Raw genomic sequence first — 18,293 nt, forward strand, 5'->3', positions numbered from 1 at the left:
AGAAAAATACAAATTTTCATAGTGATCGGTCCAATAGTTTCTGAGTCTATAAAGGACAAACACACAAACATTCATTTTTATATATTATGATTGCAGAAACAGTTTAAACAAAATTTGTCGTTTCTCTTAAGCTTACTCTATGCTTTTTAAAACTATAAGTGTAAAGAAATTTATATATAAATATATTTTTTGTCGCATTATATATGTTTACAAAGAACAGCTGATTAAAAATTTGAAAAGACTCTTTCACTTAATAACATATGTTTGCTGCAATGCATTTCTTACGGGTATTTCTGTAACCAGTGGGGCGGAATCCTGAATCGGGAAAGGGATAAAAAGTATCCTATAACCTTCTACAGATCAAGACGAACAAATTAAAAAAAAATTAGGCGAATCCGTCCAGCCGTTTGTGAGTGATGCTGTTACACACGAACAGTTTCATTTATATATATATATAGATTTACATTTTTTAAATAAAGCAAACCGTTAAAAATAGGTTTCGGTAGTGACCCCACAAGGCCAAAGGCAGGGCTTTTGGATTTCTGAAGGTAGTCATATTTTTGTGGGAACTAAGATACTTTGAAACAGCAATACTCTTATAATTTATCAAACAACTAGCGGACCCGGCGCGCTTCGCTGCGCATTTCAATAAGTTTCCCGCGGCTTCGCACGCAATTTCCCGTTGAAAACAGTACACTATATTCACTTATTCATTTTCTATCACATTCTAAACATTTCTGAGATAATTGATAGTCGTTCCTTCGTGAGCTTCTTGGGCGCATTATGAAGGTATGTACCACATTCCTGATACTTCTGTCAAAAAAAAAACAACTAAGGTTGATTTTATAACATTCTTTATATTTGTAGCCAACGTAAGATAGTAATTATGATATCTGCATTGCTCTTCTGATCAAGCATGAGCATGGTTTATATTAAATAAATATTGCAGTTAAAGGTGAATTTTTACGTCAAATTTGAATTGTATTATCTGGATAGTAAAGTCTATGTTTAACAGTGATTGCAGAAACAGTTTAAACAAAATTTGTCGTTTCTCTTAAGCTTACTCTATGCTTTAAAACTATAAGTGTAGTAATTAAATTATATATAAATATATTTTTTGTCGCATTATATATGTTTACAAAGAACAGCTGATTAAAAATTTGAAAAGACTCTTTCACTTAATAACATATGTTTGCTGCAATGCATTTCTTACGGGTATTTCTGTAACCAGTGGGGCGGAATCCTGAATCGGGAAAGGGATAAAAAGTATCCTATAACCTTCTACAGATCAAGACGAACAAATTAAAAAAAAAAATTAGGCGAATCCGTCCAGCCGTTTGTGAGTGATGCTGTTACACACGAACAGTTTCATTTTTATATATATAGACTAAAAAGCTATGATATTTTGGTAGCCATTTAAGCTATGGTATTGATAATATATTTCTTTTTGTTGGTAACAATTTACTTTGCAAATTGCATGGCTTGCTTAATTGTTTCAATTCAAATATTATTAACCACATTTAACCTCTTCCGTCTTACCTGGGCCATTAAAAAAGTCGGTAACATACAAATACAAAGTATTTGAACCTAGAAGTCTTACAAAAATGTATTCTGTATCAAAACCATATTCTAACATTTAACGCAAAAGTTTGATGCACACAGATTAAACTATCATAGAAAGAGAAATAAGCTGATTACAGCTAAAAATGCAGAGAGAATCCAGTGAATTTTCCACTATATTTTCAGCATCATTCTTGTTGAAAGATATTATGTTAAACACTACTGTAATAAAGCAGATTGATAGGCATATTTTATATCTCAGACATTTTTCTGTATTGTATTTATAAGAATAATGAAATGTAGGAATAAGAATGTTTGCTGTGGCTAGTAAGCAATTTTTTAAAGTTGTATTGTATGAACAAAAGGGTTTAAAATATGTACTCATTTCAGAAAATCGTCAATATCCCAACAAATCGATTCCGTTACAAAGAGAAGGGTGAAAACAAGCAAGGTAACATTTGGAAATATGTGTTCTGGTGGTGGCTGGTTATAATATATCTGTTGTTACTACTATAGTGGTTACTCTCCATACATGTAGGCAAGGTAACATTTCTAAATATGTGTTCTGGTGGTGGTTGGTTATAATATGTCGTTACTAGTATAGTGGTTACTCTCCATTCATGTAGGCAAGGTAACATTTCTAAATATGTGTTCTGGTGGTGGCTGGTTATAATATATCTGTTGTTACTACTATAGTGGTTACTCTCCATTCATGTAGGCAAGGTAACATTTCTAAATATGTGTTCTGGTGGTGGCTGGTTATAATATATCTGTTGTTACTACTATAGTGGTTACTCTCCATTCACGTAGGCAAGGTAACATTTCTAAATATGTGTTCTGGTGGTGGTTGGTTATAATATGTCGTTACTAGTATAGTGGTTACTCTCCATACATGTATTGTATTCGGTTTATACTGCTTTTGTGACCTTGGAATAATCAAGATTTGAGTTTAAATGTCTGAATAAAGCAAAAATATTAATAGTTAACGTAGTCATATTTTTGTGGGAACTAAGATACTTTGAAACAGCAATACTCTTATAATTTAACGTATGCTATGAGTTTTCGGTCAAATACTGGCCGTATATTACACCAAATATACCTAACCCCTTTTCTATAGATACACAACGATGTAAAACTACTGACGTAGTAATGCAAATCAAGAAAACATTTCTTATGGTTGAATTAGAATAGCAATTATTTCTAGTCTCCTAATAGTCTAACACTCATGCCTCCAAACTGATGGCGACAACGAAAAAAATTCGAGAGAGAAATTATAGACGGTCTGAGCAAATATGCCTGAAAGGGCTACAAAATAGAAAAAATAGTAGTTCCAAACCCACCTGACCAGTAGCAAGTCCACTATCTTTATAACGATAACATTTTCAACTCTGATAATTTCACTGATAACGGCAGAAAAAATATGATACTTAGCAGTCGTTAACAATGTAAAAATTGTATAAAATTGTTTAGCTTTAGAGTTTTTTTTTAAGAAAGTCAAATTTTGGGCTACAAAGTAAAATTTGGCCGAAGATTCTAAGCACTTGTTTGAAGTATGATTTGGAAATGGCACACTAATATATGATTGTATGATATAATTCTCTTTGAATTAAGAAATTCGTACACCTGTCAAACCTGTTATTTTGGTGTTCATGCTTATTGTGAAATTTGTGTTGTCTTGAAAATGCTTGATTTTAAAATTAACACTGTTTTGGAGTGTTCAGACGCTCTAACAATGTCATATAATTACCAAATGATGAGTTAGTGACTATATTTACAAGGTATTGATAATACACAAGGCTGTTAATGTATTTAACAACTCTGTTGCTGATTAGTTCCAGTGGTCAACCGTCCATGAACAGCTGTTTTTTGCTGTGGGAGTGTTGGCTGCTCTGCTCATGGGGTTTCTGTTCCCCTTCATCATCATAGCATATGCAGAATTGACCAACCTGATGATCGCAAGACACTCGAATGGCACTATCATCTCCAATAACTTCCTACTGCAGCTCTTCGGCGGAGGAAGCACCAAGTACGTCAGCGTACCGCATTTCTCAGTTTAAAACGCTGAATCTAGAAGAATAAATTGGCGTTAGCACTTACTATTTATCAGATTAACACGCTACACCTAGAAGAATTGAATTAACGTTGGCACTGACTATTTTTCAGAAAACGCTAAATCTATAAGAATTCGCCGGCGTTCGCTATTTGTCGGATTAACACGCTACCTAGAAGAATTGCATTGAAGTTAGCACTGGCTATTTCTCAGAACAACAAGCTAATCTAGAAGAATTTATTATCTTTAGAACTGGCTATTTCACAGATTAAGAAAATAAATATAGAAGAATACGTTAGCACTCGCTATTTATCAGATTGGCTAATCTAGAAGATTCCATTGTCATTAGCACTCCACATTTCACAGTTTAACTCGCTAAATCTAGAAGAATTTATCAACGTTAGAACTCGCTATTTCCCAGAATAAGAAAGTAATTCTAGAAGAATCCATTGTCATTAGCTTTCCACATTTCTTAGTTTAACACGATAAATTTAGAAGACGTTATTAACGTTACAACTCGATGTTTCCCAGATTAAGAAGGTAAACTATAGAAAATGCATTAACGTTAGCGTTCGCTATTTACTAGATTAACCCGCTAATCTGGAAAAATTCAATGATGTTAGCACACAATATTTCCTAGTCTACGACGCTAAATATAGAAAAGTACAAAGACGTTCGTTCGCACTCGATATTTTTCACACAGACCCGTTAAATCTAAAAAAATCCATTGGCATTAGCCATTGCTATTTTGAGTTCAACACGATAAATATAGGAGTATAAATTGATGTGAGAACTTGCAATTTTTAGTTTAAAACAAGTTGAAACATAGCTAGGTTCACCTAGAGAACCTATGAGAACCTATGGGAGACTTGTGAATTTACTAAACCAGTAGTAGGAACGGCAATAATTCTTCAGTTGGTTTAACTCAATTCTTCTGCACCATTACTATTGGTTAGTATAACAAATATATATTAATAAGCATACAAACTATTATACAAAAATGTTCTGAACAATGAACCAGTTGACATATTAATACCAACAGATTTAATATCATGTACTTTCATATCCATCGACGAAGTTATTGTTTGCATGTCTTCAGAATATCTTCTTAAAAATTACCTACTTACTTTTGACAGTCTTCAGTTGCAATTTAAAATGTAAAGAACTACGTCGTTATGTCCACAGCTCGAGCGGTACCTATGAGGATCGCATGAACCGACTCCTTGATGACTCCCGAGCCTTTGTCTTGGCCAGTTCCTCATTGGCGGCAACGCAGTTCCTTTGTGCAGTTCTCTCCATATACTCACTGAACTACTCCGCGCATAGGAAGGTAAGCAAGCCTTTTATGTTATACTCAATAAAATTACACAATATGTTTCGTTTTTTTAATAATAATTTACTAAAAAAACAAAAGTAAGTAATAAAAAAGTTATTAGTTATGGTCTGGACTAACAGAACGGGGTTTTATTATTTATTTGAAGAAAATCACAAGGAAAGTATAACACACGTTTTATTTTTTTTATCGGTAAAAATCTAATTTCTTTTAATTAAGTAAAAAAACGGATCGTTGCACTTTAAAAAGTCGACTCAAACTTTACTCCACGCGCTTGCTGATCTTAAAAAAGTTTAATTATAATAGTTAAAAAATAGAAAAAAATGTCATACAAAATTCATGTAAAAACGTTACATGTGGGTACTAATAATATAACTGTGACAGTTTGAATATTTTGACCAAAACAGTTTTTTGAGCGCAGCGAGTGAACGACGCAACCAATAATTAAATTATCCACTTTGTTTTTGGTCTTGTTATTAAGCACAACTTTGTACCTTTAATATCTTATGGTTTCCAAGATCCCTTAGTGTGCATAAGTTTTGGTACTCACGGTTTATATATAATTTTATAAACAGTGGATAGTTCAAAGCACATTTAGTACAGGGGTACGGGTACGTTTATTCGGCCGGTAAACTTTATATCGTTAAGTTTAAGCGTTATTCGCTAAGGTTAAGCGTTACACTTATTGAAGTAGTGGAGGAATCTGGCAGAGAATCTCGGGCCTCACACTAATCGCCGAGTTTAGTAAAGCCGATCATCTCAAGAACTTACAGGGGTTGGAACACGCATTACGGTTTAATCCTAGGTGAACATATTTTAGCAGTATCATGCATTTATACAGTCTAATATTACATATGGGACTGTGTGTATGGAGAAAATACTACTAAAATTGAGAACAAAAATTTTAATTGCACAAAAAAGGCTATTAGAACAATATTTAATTTAAACTATGATACCGTAAAAATTATATTTGCCGATTTAAAAATATTAACAGTGTATGGTCTTTATATTTTGGAGTTATGTATGTCAGAAACAATTATAGCAAATTCCTTGTGCACAGTCAAAATCATTCATATGGTACTCAAGAACGTAGGCAGGAAAAGTGTGGGGTGGGGGTGGGGGTTAAGACAACTGATACTACCCAAAGTGGACAGAAAAGTAAGACAACATTTTGTTCCTTAAAAAGCTCTTGATCCGTATCTATGTTGAGAACGATTTTTCATCAGTAAATGTCAGTAATACTGAATTATTTAAATAGTAATAATCATTCACTAAAAAAGTAGTTGAAACAATTGAAAGTTTGTGAGGGTCCGAACCCCTTGGAACCCCTCGCTGGTTACGTCCGTGATGATACTAGGAACAAAAATAATTTATTATTGCAACATCACAACCTAGAATTAAAAAAAATAAAAGTTCTTATGAAGGAAAAAAGTCTTATATTGAAATTCCAAATTTTAATTATTATATAGATGACAACAATAAATTTATATACAAGTTAAAAGACTTTTGACAGATCATGCTCTTTACTGATTTAAAGAATTCCATGAGCTGACCAGCATCAAGGAACCTTAAATCACTTAGATCATATTAGTTTGAAAGTTTGTGTTACTACACTTTGACACTATTAATTATACAAAATTTATAAATTGAATAAAGATATCATTGATTGATTGGTGGACAGCGTTGATTTTGTATTCATTAACCTTATTTTGCAATTTTCATTTCACTTTTTTTAATGCTGATTACCTGTCGTATTTTAATTAGTTATGCGAGTAAAAATTATCCTCCTATATCAACCTTACGAGAAACATGGCAAAGAGGCACATAAACACAATAAACAGCGGCCTCGTCAACGAAGCGTGTAACCTTGACCTATATATGTTCCCTGTAATGTATTTGTATGATAAACTACATTTATGCAGTGAATACATTTGGTGCAATAAAACTCGTATGCTAATAGTAAACCTAATCCTTTTAAAGTGCACATTACATCTTTTTCTACTTATAGCTGGTATCCATTATACTTACTTAACTTGTTAGATTTTATTTTAGGTGGTGTGATAGAATGAGGTTACTGTTAGGGTTAGATAACAAATTATGGATCCCACTAATATTATAAATGCGAAAGTTTGAATGTTTGGATATTTGGATGTTTGTATGTTTAGATATTTGGAGGTTTGTCCTCGAATCACGCTGAAACTGCTATACGGATTGTGCTGAAATTTGGAACAGGTATAGCTTTTTGTCTGAATTAACACTTAGAGTGCTTTTTACCACCCATCATTTCACTAAATAAAGTCTAATTCAAATTTAAAAATTAGTTTGTTTACATTCGAATGTTATGATATAGGAGTGTTTTACATTGTATCCGGCAGATTGTGCTACGACACGTAATATAAATTGAACTGATACTTAGCAGCTGTTAACACTTTCAGCTGAAGTTCATCAAAGAGGCAGAAACATGTGTTTACATTTAAATTTTAGTAAATATTGAATTATTGTAAAGTGCTTAATCAGTAGTGTAATGCAGATTGCAAATACGGAGTTATTTAATTTTAAATTTAGATTGCACCAATGATCAATAATCCATCTAATACAATATAAATGCTATTTATACGCTGTTATAACAACCACATTATTGTATAAAGCTGTGAATGTTTGCACATAACGTAATCTAATCTGGTTAGTTACTTTAACATTGTTTATGGCCTTTTTACTGTAGTTATTGAAAAGCAAATGGAGATAATATTGCCCTAATACTTGAAGCATATACCCCTAATACATATTTAGTGATCGGTAAAAATATCAGAATCACTTAATTATCAAAATTTAACCTAAGTTAGATTCCGAAACCAACATATGAGACCATTGTTTTGGTTAGTGCAACAGCACTAAATCAATTGTGGAACTGTAAATAGATTAGACCGTGAGTGAATTTAAACGACCAGAACTGACCCATATTGACCGCAGCAACTTTTGCACGATACACTTTCGTCATTGGGATAAAAAGGCTAACTCTTATTGTTACTGAAGCCATCGAAGAACTTCAATAAATTATCATGGAATGCGTAAGGAAAATACTAATCTTATAAAAACTGTTTCACTTTACGACTTCAGGATTCCAAACCTCTGTTCTTTAAACTTAAATCTAAATTGGATCAGGAGATTGGAATAGCTTTGAGTGACTATCAATTATCTCTAGACTGTTTATTATGTCATAGAAAAAGAATACATAGATATATTGTCCAATTTTTCAACAGAAAATTGCGTGCGAAACCGCGGGTAACTGCTGGTTTGGTTATATATATTGGAAAGAGAAAGTAAATTAAATTGCACTGATGTAGTTTATCATCTTTCTTCAGGGTCGGGGAGGGTATGTGTGTGGATAGCAATAGCAAGAGCTTCAAGTCAAGCAAATTTAGAAATTCGTTACCAGAAAAATAGTGTAAACAGAATATTAAATTAAAATCTTAAATTAATCTAAATTATAGTAAAAAGATAAATTTGGCATTGAATTGTTGCAAAATGTTTAGATTATCGTTATACACTGAGAAGGAAAGATATAATTCTCATAATTATTTATTTTTTCACTAAGAAATTTCACAAATGAACGCCGAAAACAGAAAACGTGGTTTTAATCCATGCCTGGAAATTAATAAACTAAAACATGCTCATTGACCTTGTACCTGTCTCATTGATAAAAAAATAGTTTTATAGTTTAAAATATGGAATCTTTTACGAATATGACTTAACTTCGAAATGACAAACCTTTCTTTTTTAGGCAATTTTTACCGTGTTATCTACAACTCATTATGGCGTATTGCTTCAAATATATTTATAGTAAACACACTGCGACCCCAAAACTTAATATTTAAATCGGTCGTACAAAAATGTCTAGTTTTGAAAATTAAATCAATGTAAATATTTGTCATGAGAGAGCATTTGTTTATAAGTGAAAGTTCTCACTTCATTTAATTAAAATAGTTTGTGTTTTTGACATAATGTAAAAGTTCGTTAAATGGAGCTATTTCAACTTGCAGCGTATTCTTAATCAAGACTATCGCAGAGCCCATCCTGGAAGATTTCAGATGCTATCGAGCCAAAGGGCAACCAAGGCTCACAATTACAAGGATTAAACTGCTCCTTTATTTATGTCGAAATATATTTTGTAAGGTGGGAAGAATACGGAGGCATTTCTTGAAAGCTGTGCTGAGCCAGGATATCTCCTGGCACGACACCCAGAACACTGGTGCCTTCGCATCCAAATTCACCGAGTAAGTGCTCAATTTAAATCTTATATTTATTACAGGTTTAGTTTCATTTTATGGTACACCAGGTACCGTTCGTAACGATGGGTATAAGCAGCATTATCAGATGGATATAAGCTTCTAGTAATTACACAGCATATTATACAGTATAGTTGGTTTTCAGCATTAGAAGAGAAAACATTCATGCTAAAACTTCTTACTTAAGATTGTGTGATAAGTTTTTGGTTGGGTTACTTTTAGCTTTAAACAGCCATATCTTACTCAATTTTTACCCTGTAAAAAAATAAAACATTAAAATTTTCACAAAAGAAAAACCTACAATTTTGTACTCTACATAACTTTGCGTATCATTAGTAGTTTTTGAGTTATTTTAAAGAAAAGGTGATTTGTTTGCTAAATTACGAAAGTTTTTATCTCACTTCAAGCTCAATTTCTTTCAAAAATAAGTACTTTAAACTGGTCAAGCACTCAAAACGTATAGAGGTGAGCACCCATTTTAAAAATATTTGTTTCTTTTAGTTCCACCGATTAGTACTATACACTCCAGTTTTCAGAATTGTGATACTTGGGCTATAAGTCTTTTAAAACGAGTTTGAAGGTTTCAAATGAATACCCTGTATATAATGAAGCAATAGTATTTAATTTACTATATAAGAAAATTAAATTATGTAATTTTACTTCATATGTTATAAATGGACCTCAACAAGTGTTCTCAATCCTAGTGGAAAAATATACAAAAGAACTATATTTTATAATTTAATGCAATATTTTTTATCAACAAGTTAATTTGCCATGAGCATAATAATTTTAATTTTATGCCTTTATTAATTTGAGTATTGTAACATTGCAGTAGCCTCGACAAAATACAAGAAGGGATAGGAGAGAAGGTGGGCATGTTCACGTATCTCGTGACAACATTCGTGGCGTCGGTCATCGTGTCCATGTTCTACGGGTGGGAGCTTACTCTCGTCATGACCGCCATATGTCCTGTGTTTGTCATAGTCACCGTGCTTGTCGCCAGGGTGAGTATGTACACTTCAGTATTGTAACATTGCAGTAGACTTGACAAGATACAAGAAGGGATAGGAGAGAAGGTGGGCATCTTCACGTATCTCGTGACAACATTCGTGGCATCTGTCATCGTATCCATGTTCTACGGGTGGGAGCTTACTCTCGTCATGACCGCTATATGTCCTGTGTTTGTCATAGTCACCGTGCTTGTCGCCAGGGTGAGTATGTACACTTCAGTATTGTAACATTGCAGTAGACTTGACAAGATACAAGAAGGGATAGGAGAGAAGGTGGGCATCTTCACGTATCTCGTGACAACATTCGTGGCATCTGTCATCGTATCCATGTTCTACGGGTGGGAGCTTACTCTCGTCATGACCGCTATATGTCCTGTGTTTGTCATAGTCACCGTGCTTGTCGCCAGGGTGAGTATGTACACTTCAGTATTGTAACATTGCAGTAGACTTGACAAAATACAAGAAGGGATAGGAGAGGAGGTGGGCATCTTCACGTATCTCGTGACAACATTCGTGGCATCTGTCATCGTATCCATGTTCTACGGGTGGGAGCTTACTCTCGTCATGACCGCTATATGTCCTGTGTTTGTCATAGTCACCGTGCTTGTCGCCAGGGTGAGTATGTACACTTCAGTATTGTAACATTGCAGTAGACTTGACAAGATACAAGAAGGGATAGGAGAGAAGGTGGGCATCTTCACGTATCTCGTGACAACATTCGTGGCGTCTGTCATCGTGTCCATGTTCTACGGGTGGGAGCTTACTCTCGTCATGACCGCCATATGTCCAGTGTTTGTCATAGTCATCGTGCTTGTCGCCAGGGTGAGTATGTACACTTAAGTATTGTAACATTGCAGTAGACTTGACAAAGATACAAGAAGGGATAATAGAGAAGGTGGGCATCTTCACGTATCTCGTGACAACATTCGTGGCGTCTGTCATCGTGTCCATGTTCTACGGGTGGGAGCTTACTCTCGTCATGACCGCCATATGTCCTGTGTTTGTCATAGTCACCGTGCTTGTCGCCAGGACGAGTATGTACACTTCAGTATTGTAACATTGCAGTAGCCTCGACAAAATACAAGAAGGGATAGGAGAGAAGGTGGGCATGTTCACGTATCTCGTGACAACATTCGTGGCGTCGGTCATCGTATCCATGTTCTACGGGTGGGAGCTTACTCTCGTCATGACCGCCATATGTCCTGTGTTTGTCATAGTCACCGTGCTTGTCGCCAGGGTGAGTATGTACACTTAAGTATTTTAACATTGCAGTAGCCTCGACAAGATACAAGAAGGGATAGGAGAGAAGGTGGGCATCTTCACGTATCTCGTGACAACATTCGTGGCGTCTGCCATCGTGTCCATGTTCTACGGGTGTAGTTATTTTAAGGCAGATAAAACATTCACTCACTGGTTACATTAAAACGACAACAAATCATAAAACAAGTTATTATAAGAAACAACAAAAATCAATGTAACATGGCATTTAATGGGTTTTGTTTCGTCTAACCGAAGCCCCTTACTAGGGTCACTTACTAGGGGTTACTATTTAAACATTTTTACTTACCCGAAAAATACACCATTTTAGGGGGAAAGAAATTTTTATACGTCAAAAAACTCCTTAGTTGGTCTTATAAACATACCCCAAAGTAAGTCACTCCATTTATATTCACAATAAAATTATTAAATGGGGGGGGGGGGTGTGCACTTTTAAGACACACTGTATACAAAATTATGATATTACAAATAAATAAATATTTGACAATATAAAGGAATAAAAAATAAGAACTATGTAAATAATGCAATATGATACTGGAAATATAAATAATATGACAAATAACGATAGGAAGTCTTTATAATGCTTTATTTAAGGATTACGTCTTATGGTTGAACTGTTCTAAAAAGAACTGTTTCAGATTTTTAAATTTAAGACAAAGAAGCAGTACAGAGGTTTATTAAATGGTATAGTACAGTGAATTTGATTAATATCTTAGCATGAATATTTAGTATTGCAAGTTTATCTGTAGCCAAATGTCCTTCTTAAAGGTGCAAACACTGCTGACGACAAAAGAGACAGAGAGCTACGGTGACGCAGGCGCTGTGGTGGAGGAGGTGCTCTCCAACATCCGAACTGTTATGGCTTTTGGTGGAGAAGAGAAGGAAGTTGACAGGTTTGTGCTATTTTTTTCTGCTAAATATTGGAGAACAATAATTTTTTTGTTTCCGTAAGAAAGTGATATATGATGAGGGAAAACTAGTATTGATGATTAATGCATTTATTAAATGTGTATAAATGGCTATAAACTGTTTTATTTTTCAATAAACATTTAATTGCAAAAAATACTTGCTCCGACGGGTCTCTACAGCAAGTATGTTACCACTAAACCATAGAGCTCCCACTTTTTTCGGTTCAATTATTTTGTATTTGACCGTTTCTGTCACATACGAGTATGTGCATAAAACAAGCAAACTAACATATGATCGGAAGACAGGTACCATACAAAATACTTTTAACATTTATTAATTTTGTAATTGATTTAATTTTAAATAAACATTTAATCTCAAAAAGTAAACGCTCTGCCGAGATTCGAACCTGGTTCCCTTATTTGCCAGGGGAGCATTTTACCACTTCACCATATAGCCCCACTGGTTACGATTCAATTATTTTGTATTTGACCGTTTCTGTCACATACGAGTATGTGCATAAAACAAGCAAACTAACATATGATCGGAAGACAGGCACCATACAAAATACTTTTAACATTTATTAATTTTGTAATTGATTTAATTTTAAATAAACATTTAATCTCAAAAAGTAAACGCTCTGCCGAGATTCGAACCTGGTTCCCTTATTTGCCAGGGGAGAATTTTACCACTTCACCATATAGCCCCACTGGTTACGATTCAATTATTTTGTATTTGACCGTTTCTGTCACATATGTGCATAAAACAAGCAAACTAGCATATGATCGGAAGACAGGTACCAGTCAAACTACTTTTAACATTTATTAATTTTGTAATTGATTTAATTTTCAATAAAAATTTAATCTCAAAAAGTACACGCTCTGCCGAGATTCGAATCTGGATCCCTCATTTGCCAGGGGAGCATTTTACCACTTCACCATATAGCCCCACTGGTTACGATTCAATTATTTTGCATTTGACAGTTTCCATCAAATATGTGTTAAATAAGCAAACTGACATATGATCGGGAGTCCAAATATCTGTCAAATGACTTCTAACATTTATTAAATTTGTATAAGGGGCAATAGCTTGATCTAATTTTCAATGAAAATTGAATCACTAAAGGTACTTGCTCCGCCGGGGCTCGAACCCGGGTCTCTTATTTGCCGGACGAGCATTTTACCACTTCAAGCATTACAATGATTAATGAATTGTAATGTTTATTTAGGGTACTAGAAGAATGCGGAAGCAAAGTTCGTTCAAAGACTATATAGGTTAATGTTTGGGTAATTTTTTTGACAAAATCTAGTTTTGTTCAGCATACACATGTTGATCTGTTTAGTTTTGAAGATTATAACTCTAAAGTGGTAATAGTTTTTAGATTGGACATGAATATTACCTTATTATAAACAAACTAACTAATAACAATATAAAAAAGAACCTTCACTGGTTTCATAATAATGTACGTTTAAAATGTTTTTAAATAATTACTAGCCCCTTAAAAATAAATATGTTATACCTAATATGTAATAAATTAATGAGAAACTGACAAGCATTTTAATAACTAGAAAATGATTTGTTGATGTTTAAATAAATAGAAATTGCATACTGTAAAATTAAACATACAGTAAAATGCGTGGGGTTTTTATAGTTATCTTAAAATTACACCAAATAAGAGACTAAACGTAAAGTTGTTATAATTATTAACCTCCAAAAAGTTGAGCATAAACAATTTGTACTAGCAACATTGTTTCTACTTTTTGTTTACAAAATATCTAAATTAGCCAGTGACAACTGATCCCACTTTATCTCTGCATCAAGCTGTGAAATCTAATACATTTATGGGTTGTTGCCCTGTTTGCGTTAACGCAGTACATAAGGTATGCCTGTAATGGAACTGTATAATTAGTCCAATTAGTTTGAAGTTATTAGCGCTGGCTTATGAGGTCAAACATAAAACTAATGCTCATGGCTTTAGCAGAATGTATTGTTCGAGTGCAAATGACATGGTTTAGTTAATTAAATTCTATTTCTTAACTAATGAGGAAATAATCGATGGAAATCTATTTTATGATACAATTGACTGATACAACATGGAATAGATTTTATAGATGAAACATTTTTATGTCAGTGGGGCCATTATTATCAAAACTAGATTGTGGAGTTATTACAGTTCGTAAATAAACTTAATAAGTGCTTAACATTTTAAAAGCAAATTTGGCCTAAAGAGACAGAACCACATTTTTTGTGTCAGAGTTCTCTTGGTCCAAAGAGGAACTGAATAGAATTTTTGGTAAATGGTTAAAATTAAAATCATAACATTTTACATTTGTCTTATGTTTAACAATGATAGGAAAGATGAAACCTCGGAATAAACAAACTGAATATTTTAATGTAAAGTTTGACCTCAGTTCATCTTCCTTTTAGTGCAGCGTCTGGAATCGGACGCAAAGAATTAACTAATCACGAACTTACAGTTCTTTTTGTTGTTACAATTCAGATGTTAACAAAGCATCTTCTACAGTCATCTTTCTTGTGGCGTATTTCATTATAACATCTGTTACAACCCGTCGCTAATTCAGGCCTATTTGTGATGTCCTCGACTAACTTTGATGTCACTGAATGGCCAGAGGCTCGTAAATTCATCTGCGCCGCAAGCGTTAATTCTGATAGCGAATACTGTTGTCTCAATTGCTATAAATCTTTGCGCGTTTTGTTCGATCAGAACTTATTTTATATGTATTACTCTTATAGTTTAGGGCGTCCTGGTAGAGTACCAGCCTGACTTCACGCTTCATAACTTTGAAACGCGATATTCATTATTTATATACGCGATATTCTAGCCAATCTTTATTTTTCATAATAAACCTATCTGCCTTTCCTTCACACTGTATCCACTTTTCTTTAAAATAAGATTTAAAATGAAACATTTGATTGGATAACGTTCTTTGTTCCTCAGTGAAACAATTGATGTCTTTCGTGGTGTGATTTTAAATAATAAAATTGGTCTTCAACCTTATAATGCCTTGATTGCCTCACCAATGAATACAAGTTAATTTTTCCAAACAAAAGTTCATTTGACTTTAATCTTGTAACAATGTATTAATTTTGTAGCAGAGGCATATAGAAGACTTTTAAGCTTAGTGACTCATTAGATAATCTGTAAATAACCCTAAAATATTGCAAAATAATTAATCAAGATTTTAAATAAGCCTTTAATAAGTTATGTTTAAAAATAGTGATTTTATAGTATTATGTATTTTATTTTTATTTTCAAGGCGTACGTATGCGCAACCAATTAAACTTTACACACAATATAAATAATTCATACTACATAAATTTACCAAAAGGTAAGCTGGAACACATAGGGAAGCTTACTATTAATAACCTTTGCTTAATCTAAACAAACATAAAAAATGTTTACTTTTGTACGAAGTTCTGTTTTCACACATCAAAGATATATGTACAATTTTTTTTTTTAAATCAAGCATTAATTCATATTTTTAAATTAACTGAAGGTGACGGATCCATGCTTTAAAATTATTTTACGCAACTTTTAAGATAACAGGCCAACTTAAAACAAACAGAAAATAAAAGTGAACTCACTCTCAGTACTCAAGACACGCTAAAGCGATATTAAAGGATTTTGTGCCGAAGGTTTGGTGGGGTTCAACGGCCTATCTTGCTATGGAATGCATACTATGGGTAGTGGGGATGATGAAAAACTACCATATTTCAATTAGATATTTTTTGTTTCATGTTTTTGTTTCTGCCAGCAAAACCGGGGGTTTGCCTCACTGTGCCCTGCACTAAAAGGAAGGTGAACTGGAGCTTAACTTAACATTCACATTGAATCAACTCTTCCTACCATAGTTGCGCTCTAGTAGCAAACAGTAAAATCGTATGCCATTGTATCATGTGACATAGTAACACTTGTGATGAGGCTACTTTGCTCTAGTGGCTGGTGAGGCGAACAAAATATTTTATCGCGTTCTTCGATACACCGTTGTATTGGTTTGTTATTGTTTCAGATACAAACAGAAATTATCTCCGGCCAAGAAAGTAGGAATCCGGAGTGGACTGTACTTGGGGCTCGGCGGCGGCATCTCTTGGATGTTGGTGTTCTTCGCCTACTCTCTGGCATTCTGGTACGGCACTCCTCTGATCCTGGCTGACAGGGACCGCCCGGACTCCGTCTACACCCCTGGAGTGCTCCTTATTGTAAGTTCTTACTAACATTAGTATGAAATTATCCTCCAACTGGTTCTTTTACAGAACGTCTCCGCCATTATGATCAATTTTATAACCAATATAGATTGTGAGATTTAACTTGGAATCTATTAATAACAAAGGTTCTAAAGATTACATGTAAATGAACATAAATAACATAAAAATAAGGCTTATCACGCTGCGGCAGGTCAACATCATACAGCATACAATGTTCACTCATAACAAGCAATCTATGCCTTTTTCGTTATTTCACTCACACCGAATTCATATTACTTGTTTTTATTTTTCAAAAGAGAAATTTAGTCTCTAGAAATTTTAAACTTTACTGGAAGATACTATCTCGATGGTTCATTTTCGTTCGTAGCAACACTTAAGTATCTTAGCCCGCGCTGATGGTCGAGGCAGTAATTTCAGTCCGTTCAACTATTAGTACCTTTTTAAATATTTGCATATTTATCTATATTATATTTTAAAGACTTTTTATATACTTATCAAACAGCGGGCATGATGTCGGTAGCAAACAGATTTTCGAGAATTAACCAACTGCAGCAATCATCAACGAATACGGGGCATAGAGAGCGCTTGGTGATGAAGACCACTGTCTACAGTAGATAACGCTTCTATAAGCAGTGGATTTATTCCATCCAAATCATCATCGTCATCATCTGCTTCGTCAGCATACGTTCTGTTGACGTATATTTCCTGTGTTCCTTGGTCAGTTTGCACTCTATATTCGTCAGCAAAATCTTCAAGGTCACTAGTTTCACTGTCACTGTCATCTCCATTCACGTGAATTATCATTTCCTCTACTGCTGTTTCAATGAGACCTTCTTGTGCCCACGCTTCTAAAATAGATTTTTTTGTGTGCTTTACGATATCCGTCCATTCTACGGTTGTAACTTTTTGAAGTCCTTCTTCGGTTAACCTCCTAACTTCAGTCATGTTAAATGATTTATTGTTCCGGGCAACGTGTACCTTAACTTGTGCCCAAACCATCTCTATTGCATTGAAATGGCAATGGTAAGGTGGGAGTCTGACAATTTTATGTCCTTGAGCTTTGGCCATCTCATCTATAATACTTGGGGACCGGTGGTTTATTCATTTCACATATTTCTAACAACTCGGCTTTTGTAAAATATTCTGCAAATTGTATGTTATGCTCGCGAAGCCATGCCTGAATTTCCGCTTTTTGTGTTACCTTGCGTTGGGGCCTTATCTAAAATCTTGGAGTGGTATGGGGCGTTGTCGATAACAATAACCGATGGAGTAGAAAGGTTAGGTAGAAGTGATTCTGTGAACCATTTTGAAAAAAGTGTCATGGTTCATTTCTTCATGGTAGTCTGTGGTTTGCTTTGAAGCAAATAACAAGCAACAATTAGGAACAAACCCTCCAGATGTACCAGCGTGCAGTAAAATCAGCCTACCACCTTTGCCAATAGGAGCGGCTAATGTTCCTTCAGGCGTGTCATCAGTCCATCCTCGAGAGACAGTGTGGCCGGTATTTACCCATGTTTCGTCTAACCACACTATGTTATCAAAATTTAAGTCTTTCACCTCCCGCAGAAATCGGCAACGCCAAGCAACAATGTCATTTCTCTCTAATAAAATTCTCCTCCTATTCAACTTTTTGTATTGAAACC

General features: G+C 34.3%; 1 protein-coding gene across 4 annotated transcripts in view; it reads left to right on the forward strand.

Annotated features, from left to right (window-relative positions):
- Positions 1 to 18,293, forward strand: part of LOC124357824 (multidrug resistance protein homolog 49) — a 73,048-nt gene that overhangs the window by 24,486 nt on the left and 30,269 nt on the right. For 2 of the 4 annotated variants that reach the window (XM_046809883.1, XM_046809884.1), the window contains exons 3-9: positions 1,951 to 2,011; positions 3,393 to 3,586; positions 4,796 to 4,940; positions 9,117 to 9,217; positions 10,062 to 10,233; positions 12,286 to 12,410; positions 16,455 to 16,644. In XM_046809883.1, coding sequence (XP_046665839.1) covers positions 1,951 to 2,011; positions 3,393 to 3,586; positions 4,796 to 4,940; positions 9,117 to 9,217; positions 10,062 to 10,233; positions 12,286 to 12,410; positions 16,455 to 16,644 — 988 coding nt within the window. Of the gene's footprint in view, positions 1 to 1,950; positions 2,012 to 3,392; positions 3,587 to 4,795; positions 4,941 to 9,116; positions 9,218 to 10,061; positions 10,234 to 11,133; positions 11,477 to 12,285; positions 12,411 to 16,454; positions 16,645 to 18,293 lie in introns of those variants that run through there. The other 2 variants (XM_046809886.1, XM_046809887.1) reach the window with 2 other exon arrangements.

This window comes from Homalodisca vitripennis, chromosome 3, assembly GCF_021130785.1.
Source record: "Homalodisca vitripennis isolate AUS2020 chromosome 3, UT_GWSS_2.1, whole genome shotgun sequence".
Taxonomy (NCBI): domain Eukaryota; kingdom Metazoa; phylum Arthropoda; class Insecta; order Hemiptera; family Cicadellidae; genus Homalodisca; species Homalodisca vitripennis.